The sequence below is a fragment of the Patagioenas fasciata genome, chromosome 1, assembly GCF_037038585.1.
Source record: "Patagioenas fasciata isolate bPatFas1 chromosome 1, bPatFas1.hap1, whole genome shotgun sequence".
In the NCBI taxonomy this organism is placed as follows: Eukaryota; Metazoa; Chordata; class Aves; order Columbiformes; family Columbidae; genus Patagioenas; species Patagioenas fasciata.
Genome location: NC_092520.1, coordinates 204,605,369 through 204,629,553, shown reverse-complemented (window position 1 = coordinate 204,629,553; position 24,185 = coordinate 204,605,369). Strand labels below are relative to the sequence as shown.

General features: G+C 35.5%; 1 protein-coding gene across 10 annotated transcripts in view; it reads left to right on the top strand.

The window, feature by feature from the left end:
• Positions 1-24,185, top strand: part of CACNA2D1 (calcium voltage-gated channel auxiliary subunit alpha2delta 1) — a 400,174-nt gene that overhangs the window by 193,619 nt on the left and 182,370 nt on the right. For all 10 annotated transcript variants that reach the window (XR_011737089.1, XM_071803490.1, XM_071803489.1 and 7 more), the window contains exon 5: positions 16,206-16,250. Coding sequence is in view for 9 of the 10 variants with exons in the window: in XM_071803490.1 (XP_071659591.1) it covers positions 16,206-16,250 (45 nt within the window). In the remaining variant the exon portion in view is untranslated. The remainder of the gene's footprint in view (positions 1-16,205; positions 16,251-24,185) is intronic.

Genomic DNA, 24,185 nt, shown 5'->3' with positions numbered 1-24,185 from the left:
GAGAACCGGTCCCCACAGCCACATAGTAGATGTTGAGATCCTTTCCCAGTAAAGTCATATATCCTTCAGAACTTTGTGAGAATTAACCACACTAAACATAGGCAAAGTGTCAAAGCTGTGTGTATCTTCACATGATGCTCTGATCCAAAACCCAGTAAAATAAATATTCTATTGATTTTTGATATTTTGAATGAGGCCTCACACTTCTAAAGCAAATGTGATTTGGGAAAAAAAATAGTGCTGAATGATTGATTTAAATTGACAGGCAGATGGTCAAAGTTTTATGGAGGATAATATTTTATTCTCTGAAGAGCTGTGTGCCACCTTTGTTTCAGTGACATATAGTTTTCATTTGTGTATAATTTAAATCAAATGTACCATATCTCACTGAAAGGAGTGAAATCACCTTTTTTCAGCCAGTGATTCTTTGCCCTTTGACATCTTTCTACTCCAGGGACAGAGCTCAGTGTCTGCACTGGCAGTGGTGGGAAGGGCAGTTGCAGAGGAAATAAGAATAAATAATATTTACTGAAATTCAATAGTTTCAGGGGTGGCTCTGCTTATCAAATCACTTACACCTTTTTGTTTCAGAAAAGTGTAGGATGAGCATTTCAGGAACAGGTATTTTTTGGCATGTTTTTTGGTTGTGCTTTTTCAAAAACGTCTGAGAGATACAACATCAGAAACACCCTCACCCTACTTTCCTGAGACCTCTATATGGAGTCAGAACAGATTCATCTCAGATGTAGAAGCTCATAGTGAACATGTCCCTGCTGAAGTCTGCATGGAGACGTGTGACATGAGCTTCACCAGAATTTGACTGTTGTTCCCTACTGCCAACAGGATCTTATTTTCACCAAGTCTCAGTGATGCCCTGTGGCTTACAAATATATAGGACAGGCTAGTTAGGTATAAGAATTAGTCTTAAGAGCAAAAAACCCTGCAAGGTCATTAGAAAACTTTTGAAGGGTAACACCTCTTGATAGCTTGCCTGGAGTTTTATACCTATAGAAATCATAGACTTCCTCTAAAATTTGAGTTGCCGTAGGTGAACTCTTCCATGCTTTTGTTCCATTATTTAAGATCTAATGTGTTCTTATATAAGGATAGTGTGATTAATAATTTGAACACAGTTGTAATCACGTTTGTAATCCTTGATTTATATAGCTTTTCACACTTTCAACCAATTAAGAAGTTGATAAAGAAGATGTCAAAAAGTAGGGTTACAATCGGAATGAGGATTACACGTAAGCAGGGACCTTGAATGTGTGACTCTAGTGGAGCTAGCTTTCCTGCTATGTCTTTTGGTCATTAGATTTTGGTTATTTGTCATCTCCTAATATACTTATATTGAGTATAAATCATTACAAGAATCTCATCTGGACAGCAAAGTGCTTCACTGATAGGAAACTTGCCAAAAAAGCTTTTAGAGTGAAAAAAAGAAACACCTTCAATCATTGTTCAATCTTTCAAGCATTCCTTTTTTTCTGAAAAATCAAATATGTTAAAAGACATCTGATCCTCTTTTCACTTATTGACCAGAAAAAATGTGCAGCTTCTGAAAAAAGGGTGGAGGGAAAGAGCTGGGAAAGGAAAAAAGAAAGGTGTAAATTCTCATTATAAAGACACCATACAAATGCATTATTATCACCTTCGTTTTGAATGATTCTTTCATGTGCTTTCTGAACAAACACCTTATTAAAGGCAAGATGTACTATTGTACTCAATTTATTAACAGCCTGTATGTACTTTAACTTACAAAAGAAAAGCATGATATGTTAAGAAAAGCTTTCTGCAGGCTGCAGCTGCACATATTTTCTAAGCGTTCATTGAATTAGAAATACAGTTGAAGCTAATTATTTTTTATTTTTTCATTTTCCATTTCACCTTCAAATTCAATCTGTGTTAAGTAATTCTTAGCATTGCTTTCCTACCCTTGGTGAATCAGTAAAATCAATTAGAAATGGACTTTAAGGATGCTGTTTATTTTGTCTGTAAGCTTCTTTACCACATATGTTCAGTTCAAAACTAATAGTATCTTTGTCCTTCATTCATTCTTGCCTGTGTAACTGGGATCTAACCCCTGTCCTCTGTTTCCACCATGTCCTAGGCAAACTCATTCCCTCTGTTGCCCGTTACACTCATCCTGACCCCTTTTTTACATTGAATTTAGGAATTGTGCCAATGTTTGTGGAGAAAGGAGTATTAACCTACCTTACTGGTCTCAAATCGTACTTCACTGAAGCACTGTGTATTTGTAACTGTCTTGAAAATAGGAAGAAAAAGCATAAATATGACTATGCTAATCCAGAACAGATCTTTCATTTAAAAAATGGATGAATAATCCCTGATGAATAATTCAGGCAAGATTCTCTTCTTAGTCCTGTGGGCATTACCACTTCTCAAGAGAAGAACTTCACTTTTGCATTTCTTAAGAGTTACACATGGGAACAGTAAAACTAAGGAGCTTGCTTCTATTGAGATGTTTCTGTGTCTGCAGAAAATTCTGGTGTTTTCTCTTGATAAAACTTTTTATGCTTTGTGTGTGATTTTTTTCTACTTAAAAAGTGAAAGAAGACTTGCAAAAAAAACCCTTTTCTAATAGATTGAATGTTTTCCACATAGGCGAGTTTAACTTCATCCAATTTGCCATGGGTATAGGAGTTGAAGTATTTCAAAATATGCACTGAGGAAGTATGAAGTCTTGCCATAGCACTTCCCCACCTTTCAGATAGAACATCTTACTTTTATCTTGCTAGTATATGCAGATATTTTGTGCTAGGGTTGTGTTACTGCAGCAAAGGTTGGTTTGTTTTGTTTGGTTGTTTGTTTTCTTTTGGTGAGGGATACCAGTAGAAAAAAACACACATTAAGACTGAATTCTTTTGAAAATATTATCAACACATTTGTTAATTGCAAGTGATGTCTGTTGCCATTTCTTCTGCTGGCAGCTGACTTGGAAAGAGATTCTTTCCCTTATTATAGGGAAGCACAGGACATAGGAGATTTAATTCCAAACACTTCCATTCTCTCTTTCAATGTGTCTCTTTTTCCCAATGCAATTCTACCTTAAATCTTTCCTTGGTCTGGATACCATTCATAATGTTTGGTATTGAGGAAAACATAGTAAGCTCTGGCACAGCATAATATGAGAACTACAGAGCAATAATCTTCAATACAGTCTTTTTTGGGTAAGACATTTATGAAACGTATCTGTAAAGATTCGCTGATACTAACATTGCTGTATAAGGGCTTTCAGCTAATTTAAGTCATGTTTTGAGAGAATGCGCTCGAGGTGGAGAATTGCTTTTTGAAGGTATGAATGATAAAAAGGAAAACTGGTGGATAATGCAGATAAGAATCACAGATGGTTTTAGAGTAGAGCCTGAGACTCGCCTAAAACCTTGACTAATGCAGCACTTTCTAGCCCTTGCCAAGGACGGGTAGACAGCAAAAAGCAGAGGGCCAGCAGTGCCAGCCGGACAACTGTGCAAGGTTTTGGCAGGTGAAATGACCCTTCGGTAGCAGAAGGAATCTCAAATCTGTATGTTTTCCTCTTTTTAACGCTTTTTGTTAGTGCATATTTCGTGCCTCTCTGAGGTATTCTCTACAAACTAAGTTCAAAATTAGAACTCACTTATATTTCTAAAACTTACCTCTATGAACCTATACTGCTGAACAGAACAAGTCCACGGACCTGGTTGTTGGACCAAGTGGCACAGTGTTCAAGCTAGACCTGGTTTGGTGACTTCTGCTAGTGATACTTACGAGGCTCTAAGCCATAATATGTGTGTGTGCATTTGTGTATTTTCCTGTTCAAATTTTCTGAAATAATGTGAAGTGGTGCAGCTTAGAAGAGAATATTTTCAAGGCATGAAACCAGGGAGTGTGCATGCTTTCAACAATTGGAGCATGTTTCACAAAAGCGCTGAAGGATGTAGCCAGTACCTGGTTTCCTTTATTTTTGTGTGTTCCTCATTTTCAAAGAACATTTGTATTGATAGTTTTTCCTTGTGTTTCATAGTACTCAGGGAAAAAAGCAAAAAAAAGAAAGAACCCCTCTGCTACCTCTAGAAAGTGACAGGACTCGGTGGTGATAAGAAGTCACATCCTTTTACTATTAAAAAAAAAAAAAAAAAGAATATGAAGTTTTTTTAAACTGCACAGTTTGCTGTCAAGAGATGTATGAGATTCCCTGAAATGAAGCAGCTTGTGGTTGTGACAGTGCAAATGCTCATCCAAGCACCTCACTCTGCTGATTTATCTGAACCAGTTTATTCATAAGTCTGGGTGTCTCTATATTTCTTTGCAATTTGTGGCATAAGCATCAAATAAAAGGTGAGGGAAAACCCCTGTTGTGATCCATGGAAGAACACACAAATAACTTTTCACTCAGTGCAGTTGTTAAAATAGAGAATGAGAAACATAATATGAAGATGTTGAAATAGCTCTTAAATCTTACTTCTCTTCTACATAAATTCTAGCATGCCAATGTAATATATCAAATAATTAGGAAGAAATGTAATTATGTTTTAATTATTTTTATATGGTCCTTTTGCTTGTAGTGATTAACCCCAAAAGTCTCCTTTGTTTTATGCTAATCATAAAATGAATGACATTTTCCAGCTGCTGGCTTGTCTCATGCTACTGAACTGCTTCCAAAATAAGGTGTAGTCATGGAGCTTTGCTTTATTGCAGGGATTGAGTGCACAACATGCACAGGACTTGTGCCAAAGCTGAATAATTAAATTATGATTTCTTCTGGTCTTTATTAGTTAGGTGAACAAGGGATATTTCTAAAAGCCTGGAAACTGCTGTCCGCTGTTGCTTTCCTCCTAATATATTGGACAGCTAACAAAACCATTTAAAGTAAAATCTTAACGAAGTGGATAAGATTTATCTTTGTAAGAGGTCCATTAGAATAATTAATAGTCAATATGCCAGACATATTTGTGAACCAAAGCTGTCTGAAAAAAGACATGGTCCAATATGTTTTGAACTTCATTACCTTTTGGAATAGTACCTTTCACATTTAGAAGGAAATTGAGAGTTTGTTTGTTAGTTTTCCTAATATTCATGCAAATTGTAGAAGATAAGTTCTAGCAATTCTTTTTTTGTATAACTCTGTGGGTTTTGTTGTGGGCACACTTTTAAGTGATTGAATAAACCAAATGAAGAACTGATACACACAGGGGAAAAAAATCAAGTGCTTCTATAAAATTTGAGATCATTAACTTCAGAGGTCAGTGTCAGCTATGTGAGGTCTGATCCCAAATTTGGATCAGACTTTCATAATTTATATATAAAAATTCATTTTTCCTGTGTTATACAGTATTGTAATACTAAGGACAAAATACTGTGTGCTTGATTTCCCTGCAGAAACACCAGTTGTAATCTCTTCGTATTTTAGTTTTTACATATGGAAAAAAAGAGGCAAGTAAAAGAAATACAAAACCCTCTGCTGCTGCAGTTTAAGGAAAACTATGCAAAACATAACCATTTCTTTGTATTGCAGTGAGATTCTTAAAAAACATGAACCTTGTCTGGGTATTTTGTTTAGAATTTAGTGACAGTCACTGTGTAATATATTCACTTTGCCATATACATATATATGTTTCAAAAAGATGGACCCAATTTGAAATCATTATATCTTTGCAAACACAAACTGCCCATGAATGAAGCTCTTACCACTTGAAAGGATGGGACATTGGCATTATTAAAGGGTAACTAAGGGGTTACTAAAACCTATTAACCCATTAAACCATTTGTAAATTTTTGTGTAATTGTAACATTTTGCCATCATGAAATATACTGCTTTGAAACTAGGTCTGTCTTTTTGATGTACTATTCCTTCGTAAAGAGAGAAATAGAGATGGAAATGAAACAGAGGAGAATGTGTCTACATCTGTGGAACTGTTTCAACCATTGCATATATCTTCAAAGCATCTGCATGTATGGAAATACACTAATTAGTCTTACAAGTTTTCATCTTTCATTTCAAAACATTTTTTAGTAAGTAAGATGAACACATACATTTTGTAGTAATTGATATTCCACGGAAAACAATGCTTAACAGAATTAAATCTCTAAGTTCTCTGTGCACATTTAAAGAGGAGTCTGAAAGAAATGTCATTTTGATAATGTTGATTTGATTAAAGTTGGTATACTTGCAGTATGGAAAACATTTGTACATTTTATTAACACATATTATATACAGATTGCTATATGTTATATTCAATAACTTTAAATATTCTGAATAGCTCAAACCACAAATTCAGATGAATTTGTTTGTTCAGATCCAAACATGTACTGAAATAATGTGGTTGTTTTTTATTTATTTTCTTAATTTCTTGCTGAAATGGACATATTCATAAGAAAATTTTATCTTTGTGTTTAAAATGTTTACCTTCATAGTCTTTAAGATCACACGTTCGTTCGTGGACCACTAGTAATTAATCTAACTATCAGTCCATGCATTAGATTATCAGGTTTAAGAATAATTACCAGCATCATTAACTGGAAATTCCTGCAAAATTTTTCAGATGGCTATGAGTTATGTTTTCCCCTTGTATTATTAGTTGTTGTTTTAATGCCATTAACTGTTGTGCAGTTCCCAAGGAAGTAGGAACTTAAATGATGGGTTTGAAACACAGTGTGCAGCCTTTGAATGGAAGTTCAAAGAAGGCATTCTAGTCTAAAAGAATTATCCTTCTTATATCTAACCTGGTGAGTCAATGGATTTCCACGAGCTGCAGTGCAAGCTTCGTGGCATTACTTGTGAATAAGTTTGTTAGAATTCTGTTGAATATATTTAGATTTTTTTCATGGTACAAGTATGGAACTGGAAGGGAGAATAACCTTGTTTATAGATGAATAACGTCCATTTTGTTGCCAGAAGCAAAATAATCTCTTTAAGGATATGCTCTGCATTTTATATAGTAGATCATAATTACCTAATTAGAAAAGTTCTAATCCAGTTACTTATGACCACAAATTGTTTAATATATTACACAGCCAGAGGGATTAGAATAGTGTAAATTTACTTGTGTAATACTGGCAGTTGTAGCTTGTGGAGTTCACTTTTGTGTAGTCCGTTCCTTGTACATTTACCTGGCTAACATTTGATGAAAACTCAAGCTGTAAGCAAATCAAGGTTTCTCCACTGAGAGTCCTCATCTCTTGTCATGATCTACCAGCATTTTTCAGTAGTTGGGGATCTGTTGAGCAATAATTAGTTTCTTCTTATTGACTCCAAGTGTGGGCTATATGAATGTGAATCTGCATACAAAAGGTGATAGAAACATCATTTTTGAAATAGACACAAGCATTTATCCTCAGGTTCTAGGTTCTGGAGTTTTAGATAATGAAAGTCCAGAGAGATCTCCTAGGGACCACTGGCCTCTGCACAGCTGGGTTTAGAGAAGCCTTGAAACACACCTGATGTCTTCACTCACCATTATGGATCACCAAGAACCTCGATTCTTGAGCTTTTACTCCACTGTAGCGTCATATGCTTAAAGACTGATTCCTTAGAAATATTTTGTAACCACTGCTTGTAACATTCCTGAGCATGATCTTATTCATTGGCTATAATTACTAGAACACAGTAGCAATGTAGCAAATTTAAACTCACTTTTTTGGGAACAAATCGTATTATGGGTTTGCCCGTTATTTGGTAAAAACACAAACAAACAAACAAACCCAAGTTCAAAAATATTGCAGATATGAGTTGGAGAAGCAGCATATTTTCTATATAGGTATGATTGTGCAAGAGCTATAGCCTAGTTCATTATGTCCTGGCAGCTACACAGGTATGAATTCAGAATGCCAATGCCAGTTTCCTGTGAATCTGGTTTAAATTCATGTTCAAATTGTTTAACTCAGCTCCTGTACTGCACTGGTCCTAGTATTTACAATCTAGATAATCTACAATCAGTTTAGACAAATTTTCTTTATTATTTTTTATATTATTTTTATGTTCTTTCATCAACCAAAGAAAGTAATGCTGAATAAATTAAAATAAACATGCTTTGCTGCTTTAATTAAACAGATCAGATAGTGTGATACAGAGGTTAATTAACTGCTAACAAATTAATTTCATTTTCCCACCTGGAAATCTGCTTTGTATTTGCATTTTGCCTTATAAAAAGCCACCATTCGCAGTTGCTTATACTTTGAGAGAGTTACTGTGATGAGAAGATTAGCAGTTTCCTAAAACTTTTGGAAGAATATATTTACCAAAAACTAAACAAATTGAAAGACATTAGTCTGTCAGGATTGTCTCTGCCTTCCTTGCTTTTGGCTTTGAGAACTGGAGGAGGAATATAGAGGAATATAGAAGACAGTTATTTGTATCTCTTCCTATGTGTAGCCAGTTCTTTTAAACTCATTAACTCCAGAAGAGACTTGTTACAATTTTTTTCATTCTTCGTTTGTAACACAAGTACATAAAATCCTAAACTTTTTTGTCATTCTTTGGGGAGACAGTAAGAATATTGAAGGAGGTTTGGCTCGTAGAAAGAGAGGGAGAGAATAACTTTGAATCATTATCTTTTGTTATCCACCTACCAGCTTAGGTATATTATCAATCTTCTACTTGAATTGGAGTGGATATTGATATTTGGTGTTTGTATCCATTGGGACTATAGTAATATTATTTGTGAATTTCTATTCATATCATGAAACATACGTCTATATTGGGCCTGTTCTGAAGTCTGTTTGATTGACTTCAATGAATTTTGGCTCAGACTGAAGTAAAATAGTGAACTGAAGAGAGTCATGCAAAGTTGAAGGCATTTGCTATGTTGCCTGTATATCATATTCTTCTTAACAAACAAACAAACCCACAACAAACAAACAAACAACACCACAACTATAATAACTAAAAAACCACAAACATCCACAATGGTTCAAATTCCAAGCCGGCAATTTAAAAAAATTAGTAAAGGGGGTAATGGTTTTAAACAGAAAGAGGGTAGATTTAAATTGGATATAAGGAAGACATTCTGCCCCCGGAGGGTGGTGAGGCACTGGTACAGCCTGCCCAGACAAGCTGCGGATGGAACTGTATAGAACTCTTTTACAGAATAATCCATTTCAAAGGTGGATATAACTGCCTGTCCCAAGGATTCTTTTTTTTTCCAGAATATTACATTAGAAAGTATAGCCGGTGCTTAATAAATTACTTAATTTTCACTCTGATGCATCTGTGAATGGACAAGTGACCACCTCATGTAAACTGTCTATACATTTGAAGGTTTCCAGATTGATAATTTCAGTGAAGGAATAACCTGTAAATGAATGCTGAATAAATTGATCTTTCTTGCCTTTTAAAAGAAAGTGTATTCTATGACAAAGTGTATGCAGTGCCTTTAATCCTCCTGTATGTTATTTCCTGTAATCTTCACCTTCATCTTTTCATGCCAGTTATTAGTCTCAGCAGAATCTTAAGAAGAGCCCTTTACACAAATCCAATGAAAAAGGCTTATCATAAATTATAGTGCAGATCTGGAAAATTTTAATTGGTGTATGAAATTTAATATTCTGAGAAAGTAGTTCTTTAATTATATCTTGGGGAAAAATACCTAACCCAAGTGACTCATTTCCCCATATTGTGGGTAATGTGGGGAAATATTCCTAGACCAGGATGTTATTGAACTGTTTGATATTTGTAATTTTTTAAAATTAAAAATAGTTTAATTTTTAAAAGATCTTGGGTTTAAGCCCTGTTTCAAGATGCTGTTTTAGATCCACATTCTAACGTATTTCTTACAGCCCTTGTTGGGACACAGTAATTGCAACTAATTTACTATATTGCCTTTGTGTTCACTTTATAAAAGAAGGTAAATCTGTATTTGGACTCATGGATACGGAAGGGGAAAAAAGTTATTAGCTGGTAATTCCCTTATTTTACCCGTGCCATTTCACTTGTGTAAAATTGCAAAGCTGTAACAAAGAGCTTGTAGTAGTTGACATTCTTTCCTTTTTTCCCTATTTGTGGGCTTTTATTCCCTAAAGTTCTTCTCTTTAGAAATAAATGTCATTTTTTATTTGTAGTAGGCCATATTTTTACTGTCTTTTCTGAAGAGTCTAATTATGCCATAAGCTGCATGTCAGACTATGTAAGGGATTAAACTAAAACTACCTGGCTTATTTTTCATAGTATTTATTAGATTGGGTTTAAATCTTAATTACCCTAAAGGTATTAGAGTGAACTTATAAAATTCGATATCTTTATGCAAGGGGATAGAAGAAAATGAAATGAATGAAAGATTTTTCTAGCATTTATAAGTATTTACATTCATTTCATCCAGTATGTCTATGATGTATGAAATAAATCAGTATTATTATTCTTATTGCTGCATGCTGAGTAACAGGAATACCAGTTCTTTCACTAGTGTTCTAAGTCTTTTTGAAGTGTGTGGGACTAATATGACTTTAAAACGTTCTCCAAATTTGTGCTATAGTTCTAATAACAGTCAAAATCAGACATATATCTGTAATATGTTGTTGTTTTCTGGGTTGCTGATTTCTTATGCTACCTCATTGCCTGCAGAACAAAAGAATCTCATAGGAATCACTACTATCAGTTTAACTGCAATATAAAGGAGCTTTTATACATTGCCTATTTTTGGTTGCTTTAGCACATTTTGTATAGAATACTTAGAAATTATGGAAAATATGCTGTTTTAATATCAAATTCAAATAATCATATTTGGCTGTAATTTCAAATTTTAAAACATGCACTAATAACTATGCAGGAATATATATTTGCATTATAATCTACTACACTAATTTTATATTTGCCTGAAGTGGTTCATTGAAGAAAATGTTTGAAGTCTGGGGATCTTTCACAAAAACTCTTCTGTTATCTGAGAGAGTTCATTATCTGCTTGCATCTCGATAGCAAATGAAGTCATGGAAAGGAGTGTTATATTTGCTCTCACATCTTATCTACAATTGTTTCAGTACTGCTGCTTTTATGAAATAAGTATAATGATGATGACTCTCTAAATTAACACATTACATTAATTTCTTACTGTATTTTTAAAAAAACTTTAAGAAAAGTTGTTTCTCCCTTTTCCTTTGTATTTCTTTAAATTATTTATTTTCAGGTTGTCTATTATAGTGTCTCCCAAAATCCAAGGATTTATTTTAGGTGTTTGATCTCCCCTGCCTGCCTAACCCCATTCTGGGCTACATTACAGAATTGAAGTTGAGTAGATTCTCTAAGAATCCTCACATACAGACCTGAGGACATAAGGAATCTTAATCACATCTTCTGTGAAAGCAACATTTCTGAGTAGATAGAATCAGATGTTTGTTGAATATCTTAGATTTCCAGTTTTTGTTTGTTTCTTTGTTTCTTTGGTTGTTTTGTTTTGTTTTCATGAGTGAACTGCAAGCATCAGTTGTGGAAAAGCGGATACTTCAAAATTACACATGCAGTGTTTCCACTGAAAAAGAAGTTTGACCAGTTCATGGGGTCCATATTTGATGGACAATTCTTGGAATTTCTAGCACAGGATTTACAGATCAGGTTTTCCTGCAGAAGCCATTATGTGGCAGTGCTGACAAAGAGCTTTCATCTTTGGCACTTGGCAAAGAATATAGGAAAGAATAGCTTATATCAACAAAGTGACATAGATATATTATAATGATTTGCTATACGTGATTATCTTTAGAGTCAGATATGTTTTGTTGCAATGTAATCACTTTGTGTTGCTCTTAAGAGATTTTGATTGAAAAAGATATGGGTGTTTCAAACAGACACCTTGTATGATTATCAAAGTTCTATTAAAACCCAGCTTCAATTCCGTTCACATATACCTGCATCAACAGACTGTCTGTAAACTTGTTCTGTAGAGAATCAAAATGCGAATGTAAGTCAGTGTTAGTGTGACTCCAAATTTCACCTGCAGATATTCTTAAAGATCATATTTTCCAATGCTTTTCTTCTATTTGATGAATCTGCGTGTTTCTTTAAATCTCTATATAGAGACATCACAGAAACCAGGAACTTTGGATTCTGTGTGGTGAAATTTAGGAAGTCATAATACTACCTTGTAAATACTATTTCCCACTGGAATGGTTTTCTACCCAAAATTTGGAAACAAAGCACTATTTAAATGAAAAGCAGTGTAAAGACAATGGAACAATCTAACTTCAGCAGATAATAATATCAATGAAAGTGTGAAAGAAAAAAGATTATTATGATAGACTAAAAGAAAATAGTAAATCACAAATAAAACATTTGTGACCTTGTCAGTTACTGAAACGGTTTGCTTTGAAAGGGGAATTAATGATGGTGAAAGCTATCCTTTCCAATTGCATAAATTTTGTAAACTTGTATATTGACACTATGCTGAGGTTTCTAATTTATGCATATGGTCTCCTAAAGCTATTGTTCTCCATAAATTCAGGACTGTCTTACTCTACCCCTTCATTCATGAACAGAAATAACTGAGGATTTACCCCTCTCTCAGCATTACTGGATAAAGAACAAAAATAAATGTCTGGGATATTTACATTGTATCTTGGACTTGCTTAATAAATGTGCAGTATTACCTGCTGGCAGGAGTGAATAACAGTGGGAAGATCCAAATTCTTGGTGTCAAGAAGTTAATAAATAAATAAACTACTCGCTTGAGAGCCAGCAACAAAGCAATTTGTTCTTGTCAGCTAGAAGTGGTTAAATTATGAAAAATTGTCCTCTAAAGATATAAATGATCCATGAATCTAATTTGTGAACTGTACAGCATTCAGTGTGTTACAGCACTGTGTATCTCATATTTTCTGTATTATAAGTAGTGAGATATGACCCATGTCAATGTCAGTTTATGCACTGTGTAGGTAATATGTCCAGGCAGGGTAATGAACTACAAAATATGAACAGCTTAACAAACTATAATTCATTGGGAGGGGACGGGGATATTTTAATTAACCTGTAAATGTATCATGTTTCTGAAAAATAATTATTTAATATGTGATTTAAAAGATAAAATTTAGTCCAGTAGAAGTAGATAGCAATGCTCTACCAGCTTTGATCAATTTAAACAAATAAATCAAGATGTAAAAGAAGGGGGAAATTGTAATTGTGATGATAAAGAATCGTTTTAAGTAGATAAGCAGAATTGTATGCTTAGAAGACTGTTAAAAATCCTATGCATTAAATGATTCTATGACAGGATATTCTGTTAGGGTAAACTTGAACACTGGGAACAGGATAGGGTAATAAACTGATATCTTGATGAGAGTCAATACAAGAGAAGGCCTAAGAGTATTGTTTTTTTCATGAAAATGTTCCTTTTTAAAGTGAAAACACTAAGCAAAAAGAATATATACGTTATAACCAGATAGGCATGGCTATATTGCTGTTCCTGGTCTCATTTTTCATGAACAAAAGCTTCCAGGGAAGAGAGTGCAGTGGAACTACTCTAAATGTAACATAGACCTTATCGCTGTCTACAACTACCTGAAAGGAGGTTGTAGCATGGAGGGGGTTGGTCTCTTCTCCCAAGTAGCAAGTAATATGATGAGAGGAAATGGCCTCAAGTTGTGCCAGGGGAAGTTCAGGTTGGATATTAGGAAAAAATTTCTTCATGAAAAGGGTTGTCAGGCATTGGAACAGTTTTCCCAGGGAAGTGGTGGAGTTACCATCTCTGGAGGTGTTTAAAAGGCATTTAGATGAGGTTTAGTGGTAGTTTTAGACATGGTTTAGTGCTAGAGTCAGGTTAGGTTACGGTCAGAATCGATGATCCTGAGGGTCTCTTCCAACTGAAATGATTCTATAATTCTATCATTCTATAACATAACGTAACATTGCCTAGCATAGCATAACATCATACCATAACGAGGTGTGGTGAGAGAAGTATTATTTTCCCGTTTTCTGAAATGGAACCACATATTAAAAAAAAAAAAAAAAAAAAAAAAAAAAAATGAACAGATCAACTTGTGCTGAAAACACTTGTGCTGTCATTTCCAGCTAGAACCGCTCAGAGGTGGATCATCTGCGGTTTAAATTTTGCCAGCTAAAGAATCACGTGTGTTTGAACAGATCAGTTTATTTACAGAACAATTACTTTGTACACAGCCACGTACAAAGTAAAGAGGATCCAAAACAAATTGGATTTTTTGTTTTTTCTAACTTGAAGGCCTCTACAAGCTTCACATGCAATTCTGTTTACAACAATCAAGTAACAAGTGAATAAGCTATTATCTTTGGTCTGTAATGACGAAAGGTGTTTCCTCCCCTATCTGTAACACACTGAGATCTGGCTTAGTTACCCATGTAGAGATACAAAACCAATTGACTTGAGGATAAAAATGTGTCTTGATGGAAAAACACATTTTGAGGGAAAAGGAGAGAGGATGAGTTCATGTTAATAGCATTTACCTCAAAATGGCATTTAGCTCATCTATAACATATTCCGAGTTTGGATCTCAAAAAGGTCACAAAGAAGAATGAACAATGAAGGGAGAGAAACAATAGTTTGTAAAGATGAACTGTATTACCTTGTAGCACATTATGGTACTTTTTTTAGTGCAAGTAATAATAGTTATTGGCTTACCCGCTTGAAAAATGGTTACCAAGGTCATTTGTTCCTGTTAGTATTTCTAAAAGAAAAGAAGAAAAACTTTTTGTGGTCAACTTTTTATTTGGATACATAAATCCAAAGATATTAGCATAAATAGATGTGAAAATATAAATTAAGGCGATTTTTAGAAGTTAGCATCAATCACCTATTTTTAACAAAATTCTGGACATGAAAAAAATGGAACTTCTGCTCCTTTATTCAGAATCTGTAATGAGACTTTCAAAAAATGCTATGCACATATGTATGTCTATTTCATACAGAAGTGCACACAAAATTGCTTACTTTCATTCAAAAGAGTATAAAAGCAAATATAGGGCACATTACAGCAATTTGATTTAGTGGAAAGTTACTCCAGTGAGCCTAAGTCTTGAAGGCTTTTAAATGGTTCAGAAATATTTCAAGAGAAAATAAAAATGTATTCCATAAGAAGTACCCCAATTTTCAAGCCGCTGTAGACATTACACTGAATGATGTTTCTGACTGATTTTGCAATGGAAACTAGTAATCTAACTAGTAATCTTCTCCTTCATTGCTTTGCTTTAATTACATGGTACAGTGTTTGCACAGCGCTGCCAGGATGCACTCTACGCTCCAACAGCCAGACTCTCCTCTGATGTTTTTTCCCAGTTTCTATTTTCACTGTGGGAAGTGAACAAAACAATAAATGTGTCTTCAACAAATACTTAATCCACTTAGCAGTGCCCATGCCTCGTTGTGTCTATTGCCTGCTGGATGTTGCGGTGCATAAATCACCTAATTGCATAGAGAAAGGGGCTTGTGTCTGTAAAAGAAACAGTTTACAAAAGTTTGTTTATGAGCTATTCATGACTTAACCCCAGCTGGCAATTAAGCCCCACACAGCCGCTCACTCATTTCTCCCCAATAGGACAGGGGAGAGACTAGGAAGAGGAAAAGTGAGAAAACTCGTGAATTGAGATGAAGGCAGTTTAATAGGTAAAACAAAAGCTACACACACACAAGCAAAGCAAAACAAGGAATTCATTCCCCACTTCCCATGGGCAGGCAGGTGTTCAGCCACCTCTGGGAAAGCTGGGCTCTATCACATGTAATGGTTGCTTGGGAAGGCAAATGCCATAACTCAAAACATCCCCCAAAATATATACTGAGTATGATGCCACATGGTATGGAATATCCCTTTGACCAGTTGGAGTCAGCTGTCCCAGCTGTGTCCCCTCCCAGCTTCTTGTGAACCTGGCAGGGTGTGAGAAGCTGAAAAGTCTGCTTAACAACGATTAAAACATCAGTGTGTTATCAACATTGTTCTCATAATAAATCCAAACCACAGCTCTATATCAGCTACTAGGAAGAAAATCAACTCCATCCTAGCTGAAACCAGGACGCAAGCTGTGGATTTTGTCCAGTGTTGTCTTCTGTACTTTTAAAGGGAAGAAGCATTAAATTATGCTAAATGTAGAGTGTGGGAAATATTACATGCAACAGAGAGCAAGCGAAGGTCTGATTCTCTCATATTTAAAAGAGTATACATAAATAAATGCATTTTTTAAAAAAGTATTTTAGTACAAATTGTTGCTGGTAAACTTTATTCTTCACTTTTGAACTAACAGAATTATTTTCTTTCTCTTACAGAATAATGACATCGTCTATTACAATGCAAAAGATGATCAGAATGATGTAAGTAATGTGTTCATTTTGTTTCATTGCTTGTAATCTCAGAAAATAAAGGAATTGAAAAGGTTAATTGAACTCTCAGACTAACATTTAAATATTTTGCAAAAGTAAGAAAGCAAGAAACTTAAAAATGTCTTTAAAAGTTTCATCAAGAGCCAAATGATATCCTATGCTCTAATTCTGAAGGTCTGACTTCCCTCATACAGTCTGAGTTACTGATCAGGCAGAGAATATGCTGGGAAGAAAAACAAAAACCTGATCCTGACAGCAGTATCATTCATTTTTGAAATGTAACAAAAATGTAATTATAAGACTGGAAAATCAAAATGACAAATGCGAATAATTTACTTTACTCTGAAGGAACCATTTTCTGGCCCTATTTTCAAGCTCATATTATTTATTTCATTCTGTATTCTTTGTAGGAAGTTTGTTTCTACATGAGGGGAAAGCAGATGTAAAATATCACTGAATAACTATTTTCATGCACTTTGTGCTCACTCAAGTGGCTGTAATAAGCTTTGGGTTAATTGAAAATCCAGTCCCAAGTTTTAGACAGAAAGTGTGATATTTCAATTCCTGGTTCTACTAAAAGTTTTATTTTAAGTGGCTTGAAGTTTCCTATCTGGCTTTAACTATTAAAAATCTAAATGTCTTCTGGGGAGACTACATGTTATCTTCACCTTCACTTGAGATAATAAAACTGCTTGTCTTCATTATAGATTTAATTTATAAAACCAGAGAAAAAATGTTGTAAATGTATTAATCAGAATTGCCAGCATGCTTCATTTGCACTTTTTAATCAAGTATTCTTTAGAGATTGATGGCAACACTATTGTAATTGATGCTTCTGCTGTAAGGCAATTAAATAAGGTACATAGATCTTGTCAAGTAGAGCTATTTGATATGCTTATGTGGAGTTACAAGTACTGGAATTCAGATGCAAAAAACAAGTCTACTGTCCAGAGTTTTAAAATTCGCATGCTTTAAGTATGATTCATTAAAGCCAACCTAAATTTGAAAGATATTACTCTGGTTCTATTAAATTCACTGGGATTACAGGTGCTAATCACTCTGGAAACATGATTACAAAGTTTAAATGTTGGATTTTGAATCTAAATGTTCCATCTAGTGATGATAGATTATGGTGTGAACTTAAAGACCCTGCCGTATCTGTTGTGACTAAATCGTTTCGGGAAAGGTCTTGAGGTGACTGCTTCTACAGCAGAAATCCAAATCAGGTAGGAAAGGCAGGAAAGAAAATACTGTTCTAGAGTTCATTCTGATTTTACACACACACACTATATACATATATATCTCCACCAGGTGTCCTATTTGTATTTCTGTGTCAGTTTTATTTCTTTTTATGTCTTTTTGAACTATTGGAATGAACCTTTATTGTTGTGAGTCAGAGTCAGTCTCTCAAGAAACCAGTAACACTGCCATGTGGCATCAGCAATATTATAGTATTGCAACGAGTGCAATACCAAAACCCAAAACCAGCTTGAGTTCTTATTTTGAAATGTTTTGTATCACAAGAAAAAACTTTAAGTCCTAGAAATTTCAGGTATTTTTCTTTCCTTTGTGAGAGTCCTCAAATTAAAAAGTCAAAGAGGGAGAAGGAAAAATAAAACGAGCGGTTTTGTCTGTTTTGCTTTCAATCTCTCTATTTAATTCTAAGTTCAGAAAACAATGCATAGGAAAAAGATACCAAGAAAGTACTGTATTTACAAGCTGTGGTTGGAGACCACGTGCTTTCTGTCAGTCATTTAAGCATTTTTGGCTAGCCGATCGCAATTATTTTGACGAAGTAAGATACCATTAACGGGTTCCAAACGAGTTCTAATTGCAGCATGAAAAGACCATGTCTCAGATAACTCAGCCACTGATACCTTGTTAGTTCAACATATCTGAGAAAGGGCTGGATATGTTCATCTCACACAAACATACTTGAATTCTGTTTCTTTGAATCCAAAGAAGATCTATGAAGCTGGTGAAGGGTCTGGAGCACAAGTCTGATGAGAAGCGGCTGAGGGAACTGGGGCTGTTCAGCCTGGTGAAAAGGAGGCTGAGGGGAGACCTTACCGCTGTCTACAACTACCTGAAAGGAGGCTGGAGCACGGAGGATGTTGGTCTCTTCTCCCAAGTAGCAAGTGAGAGGATGAGAGGACAAGGCCTCAAGTTGTGCCTGGGGAGGTTTAGATTGCATATTAGGAAAAATTTCTTCACAAAAAGGGTTGTCAAGCATCGGAACAGGCTGCCCAGGGAAATGGTTGTGCCAGCATTCCTGGAAGAGTTTGAAAGACGTGTAGACATGGTTTAGAGGTGAACTTGGCAGTGTTAGGTTAACAGTTGGACTCAAGGATCTTGAAGGTCTTTTCCATCTAAATGAGTCTGTGATTCTATGGTTCTATGATTCTTGTTATTTAGAAAGGTGAGTATTTCGTAGCGATACTAAATGTTATCCTCCTTTAGCTACAAAATTAGTATTAATTCTCAATAAAAAAATAAGTCTTATTTCTGGTCAAATTGGAGAACTGAGCAATCACCAACTGCATGAAGTTCAACCAGAGCATGTGTTGGATATTGTACCTGGGACACGGCAACCCTGGCTGGGGGGATGAGATGCTGGTCGATAGCAAGTTAAACATGAGCCGAGAGTGTGCCCTGGCAGCCAAGAGGGCCAACTGTGTCCTGGGTGCACCCAGTACAGCATTGCCAGCTAGGCAAGGGATGCGAGGGATGTGATTGTCCCTCGTCGCTCCGCACTGGGGCGGCCTCACCACTGTGTGCAGTTCTGGGTGCCGCAGGATGAAGAAGAAATGAAGCTACTGGAGAGTGTTCAGAAGAGGCTACAAAGTTGGTGAAGGGTTTGGAGAGGAAGTTGTATGAGAAGCGGCTAAAGTCACTTGGTTTGTTCAGCCTGGAGGAGACTGAGGCAAGACCACATCACAGTTACAGGTTCCTCACAAGGGGAGGAGGAGGGGCAGGTGCTGAACTCCTCCCTCTGGTGACCAATGACAGAACTTGAGGGAATGGCAGGAAGATGTACCAGGGGAGGTTTAGGATGGACATAAGGACAAGGCTCTTCCCCCAGAGGGTGCTGGACACTGGAACAGGCTCCCCAGGGAGGTGCCACAGCCCCAGGCCTGACAGTGTTCAAGAAGAGACTGGACAACACCCTCAGACACATGGTGTGAACTGTGGGGTTCTCACATGCAGGGATAGGAGCTGGACTTGATGATCCTTGTGGGTCCTTTCCAACTCAGGACATTCTATGATTCTATGGTTTTATATTATAGAAGAAGAGCAGTTATTTTAGAGATGTGATTTATACATGCAGATTAGATTTGGATCCTTTTAAAAGGCCTAATATTTCAGAAAATACTAACATAGACCTCCTAAGAAAGTTTCTTCCATAAGTCTCAAGTTTTTCACTATTAAAATTTTTGAGCAAATATTTCTTAAAAAATGTGAAATGTTGAAATTATATTCTTTCATCAGTAAAGTTGAGCCTTATTAAATAAATGCAGATTAGCAACTGAGAAAAATTTGTATTCTAAGTGTAGCACTTTGTTGGAAATATGAAGTTGTGACTGTGCTTACTGATGATTTGCATCTCATTAGGGTGGTAAGAATCAGTTAAATACTTTTTGGTAAAACACTTCAGAAGTGTGAAAATAGATGTATTTTTTCCTGTGCTGTCATTGTGATCAGTATGTTAAGTTAAAAGAAGTAGTAATAAGAATGACACGGTCAGTGATCTGATACCAATTTTTTTGTTGGAAAACCTGCAAACTCACATGCAAACATCACAGATTCTTCTCCTCTGTTCATGCCTGAACGACTGGTGGAGTTCTACTTCCAAGTCCTTCGTCAGTATTTGTGAACTGGGTGAGACAACTTAGGTGACATATTATTTTATACAGAGAGAGATTTTAAAAGAATCATCTCAGAAATGTGGTAAAGCTGCCTTTGCCATCCCTTCTTTACTTTCTCTAAGAATTCTCACTTTTTGCTCTTCCTTGCTGTAAGCCTTCATTTAATCACAGGACACAATATTGATTTTGTTTTAGTACAAGTAGGAATAATTAGTTGCAGTAACGTATTTATTAAAAGTAGATATCTAAGGCAGTCACTCTGGGTACTTCTAGAGAGCTATTCAGCTTATTGTGAGGTAGGTGTCTAAGGTCAGTTGAGTCACTTCAAGATGTATGTTTCTGTTGGCCAGGTTCCTCCAACGGACACTTTCAAGTCTTAACTTTCAGATGTTGAATTAAAGTAGATTAATTTCACATGTTCACATGTACAATCTTTATTTGTCTTGAATTGTCCTTTTAAAATTATAGCTTCATCAGAAGAAAAATTCTCTACCTTAAGTTCTGTGTATTTTTTCTGGTGTATGTTAATATGCTGCAGTATAGTTTGTGTTCCTTCTTCTTGTTTCTGTTCCACATCCAGCAGATCCTTCTCTCTCATTTTTCGTCTCCTGTCTCAATGGACCTTTTTGAATGTACTGACTGTGTTTGCTTGGACTTACCAAAAAGACAAAAAAAAAAGCATGAGAAGACCAATCATTCTTTGGCCTTTAGATTTCTCAGTTTCTCAGATAAAACAATCAATTTGTAACCCCTTAGTCCATCAATCAGTAATATACCTTTTGTACTCTTTATCCTACAACAGCAATTAGATTCTACTTGCTTATTTCCTCCACAGTGCTGTAATGGGTGAGCACTTCTTGATAATTAATGAGTTTTATCCTCCTGACAAGGTAGGAGGTATTATATTCCCATTTTTCGTATCTCATGGGAAGATAATGGCCGAACTTGTAATTTAATACAGGTCTCTCAGGTTTTTATTCACTGTCCTGTTCTTAGAACCTTTTCGGTTTGATATATTGCAGTCTGTGTCGTGCACTTTAATTTGCAGGTGTCGGCTTCTTGTGTTGTATGACTCTTTGAACAAATGCTGCAGTGCTTTTATTGGGCAACTGAGTGGTACCACATCAAGATGTCATTTCCCATAAGTTTAAATATTGCTTTGCCTGTTTTCTCTTGTTTTCCTTTGTACCACCCCCCCCCATCTTTGCTTCACTGTTCAGTTCTTTCCTTTTTTTTTACTGGTATCCACTTTATTTCTAGTGATTCCATGTCTTCTGTATAGAACCTTTCTAAATCTAATTTTTCTATTTCCATAAACTCAGATAATTCACCTCTCCACTACGCACTGAATTGCTTGATTGCTTAATTTTTGTTCTTCCTTGATTCCTTTCTCAATATTTCTCTCATCTCCTCTTTGCATCTTGCCCCCTTTTTACCTGGTTTTAGTGTAATTTCTTGTCATACTTCAATAAACTCCTTCCTACACAAGCTACAACAGCCTAAGGAAAAGAGGACTGAAAATTTTCACTGATTTAACTGAAAGGACTAAGTATTACAGATAAACAAGCAAATGATTTTTAACATGAAAACACCCAAGCCTCGTTAGCAGTTTGCAGCTCCTCTGTGGGTCCTACTCTTTAGGCTTTAATTGGGAGCAGCCAGTTGCATCTCCTGGCAAGAGCTGTGGGAAATTAGCCTCACGTAATTTAGGATGAGCTTAAGTACTAGGGTGTGGGAGACCTACTCTCCTTTTACAATGGGGCAGCTTAGTGATAGTAGTCAGTTCACTTTGTTACCTGAAGTTGTGTGATGCTCTTCTTCCCTCTGCTTTCATTGTGTAACAACTCATATGGTTTGATGTCAGAACATCACAGGTAATTATGAGAAATAGCTACAATCACAATTATGTGCTCTGTTTCTTTTTATCTTCTCTTTGTCCTTTGTTTTGTTGATGCTGAAAAACTGTTAAAATGAGCCATGAAGATTTTTTTTTTTCTCATTTATGATGGGCCAAAGTATGGGCAAAATATATTTCATACGAATTGGAAAGTGTTGTTAGGTAACTTGACAGTAACTGTGGTTTGTACACCTCTGTAGCCAAGAAGGGGCCAAGAAGGTCCTTGTACATATAGGAGGTCTCTTTATGGATAATTTTTGTTGTTGCTATTCTTTGTGTAGTCTGTATCGATTTTTAGATTAATTTTCTTCTCTTTCTGAATATACCAGGGTTTTTCAATAGGACAGGTGGCTAATGGCTACGTTTGTAAATATACCAAATTGTTAGTTGACTGATGTTTGATGAAGATTTTTTGAGTTTGAACTCTTTGACAATTTAAATCGAATCTTTGCCAAAACTTTCTGATTCTTGGTGATATGACATAGATTCTGTTGGGGGCTTTTTGTTGTTTCGTTGTGTGTGGAGTAGGGTGTGGTGTGGTTCCTTATCCCTGTGACTAGCATTACCCATACAAACAAATGCCCCATTCGAGCCCTTTTTTTACATAGACAAGTGAGACATTTTGCTGGGTTAGTTTGCTCTTAGACTGACTCGAGCTAGAAGAGGGAAGGAAAACTTGTGCTAGTGTAAATTATATTTTCCATTATAAAAAACTGTCAGAGTAGGGCTGTTTATACGCCTATATAGCAAACATTTTTAATGCCTTAAGGAAGTTTCATTAGAACAGGAATTTCTAATCTGCAATAAATGTCATATTTTTCAACTATATTTTAATTTCAATCAAAATATATCTTTGCTATTAACCTATATATTTTGGTACTGGCATGTAAAACTTGGAATTGATAATTAAGTCTATAATACATTTAAAATTTTATGAAATGAAGAAGGGAAAAATTGATGTATTCGTGTAGATGTCCTAAATCTTGCCATTTTCAGCAAATACTTCCTGGTTGTTGCGCTTTTTGATTCCTAAGGGTATTCTAAGCTTCGCCCCTGTGTTTCTTAAATATCCAACCAATATCCTGTAAAATATTTACTCTAGTACCTACATTGAAATATTTCCATTTCAATTAATGTATTTGAAAATGAATACCCCTAAAAAGGTGGATTTTATTATTATTTTTATTATTAATGTAACAGTAATTTCACTTCAGGATGTTGTATCTCTCACTGCAGTGTTTAACAGAAATAGCATTTATGTTTCAAGTATACACTTCTTGCTATGGTGAAGATGTGAAAAAATCTTGTTATCACAAAGTATCTTTAGTATATATAGAGGAGCAGTAACCAGGAAAAACATAATTTTATGTTCTTTTGTCTTACATTTAGTATTCAATGTTTTTATGCAACAGGATTTATTGTTCTTATTGCTCGTAATTTCATGGTACTATGACTTCTGGCTCTTTTAGGAAAATGCATACTCCGTGTTTTTGCTTTCGCATCTGGAATCTCATGCTATTATTTCTAGAAGTGTGATTTGGATGCTTTTTTTTTTGGAAAAGGAGCATCAAAACTAATAGTGAGGATATGATTGACATTGGCTGCTTTAGTACTGGGACTTTTTGCATTGTTCACTGAGAAATGTGTGCCTTTTACCAAGTATCATTGGGAAACATGTCAGCTTTTTCCATTTTAAGGCATTTTAGGTAAACTTGAATCCAACCCATAGGGAAAAAGACATTCCTTTGAGCTTCCTATTGAAATTATAATGATCTGTTGCCACAGGGAGCAAGGCTTCTTGCTTTTTTTTGCCTTTTTTTTTCCTCTGTTGTATTATGGGTAAAAAACTAGGTGTCAGGTTTATATTCCTTTATTCAACTTTGTGCAAGTCTTCTCTCAAATGAATATACATTCAAGGCCACAATGAAAAATACATGATTATGAAATATATGACTGCCCCGAAGCTGTCCTACCTGTGAAACAGAGTTATGAAATAATAATGGCAAGACTGATAACTGTAGCTGTCCATGTCCTAAAAAGATGAGGATGTTCTTAATGCGGAGAATCCTACCTTGAAGGCAAATCTGCACAAAAGAGCCGTGCTCAAAGTCTCCCCATGGAGGATAACTTTATGCCACAGCAAAGATCAGAATTCAGCCCTGA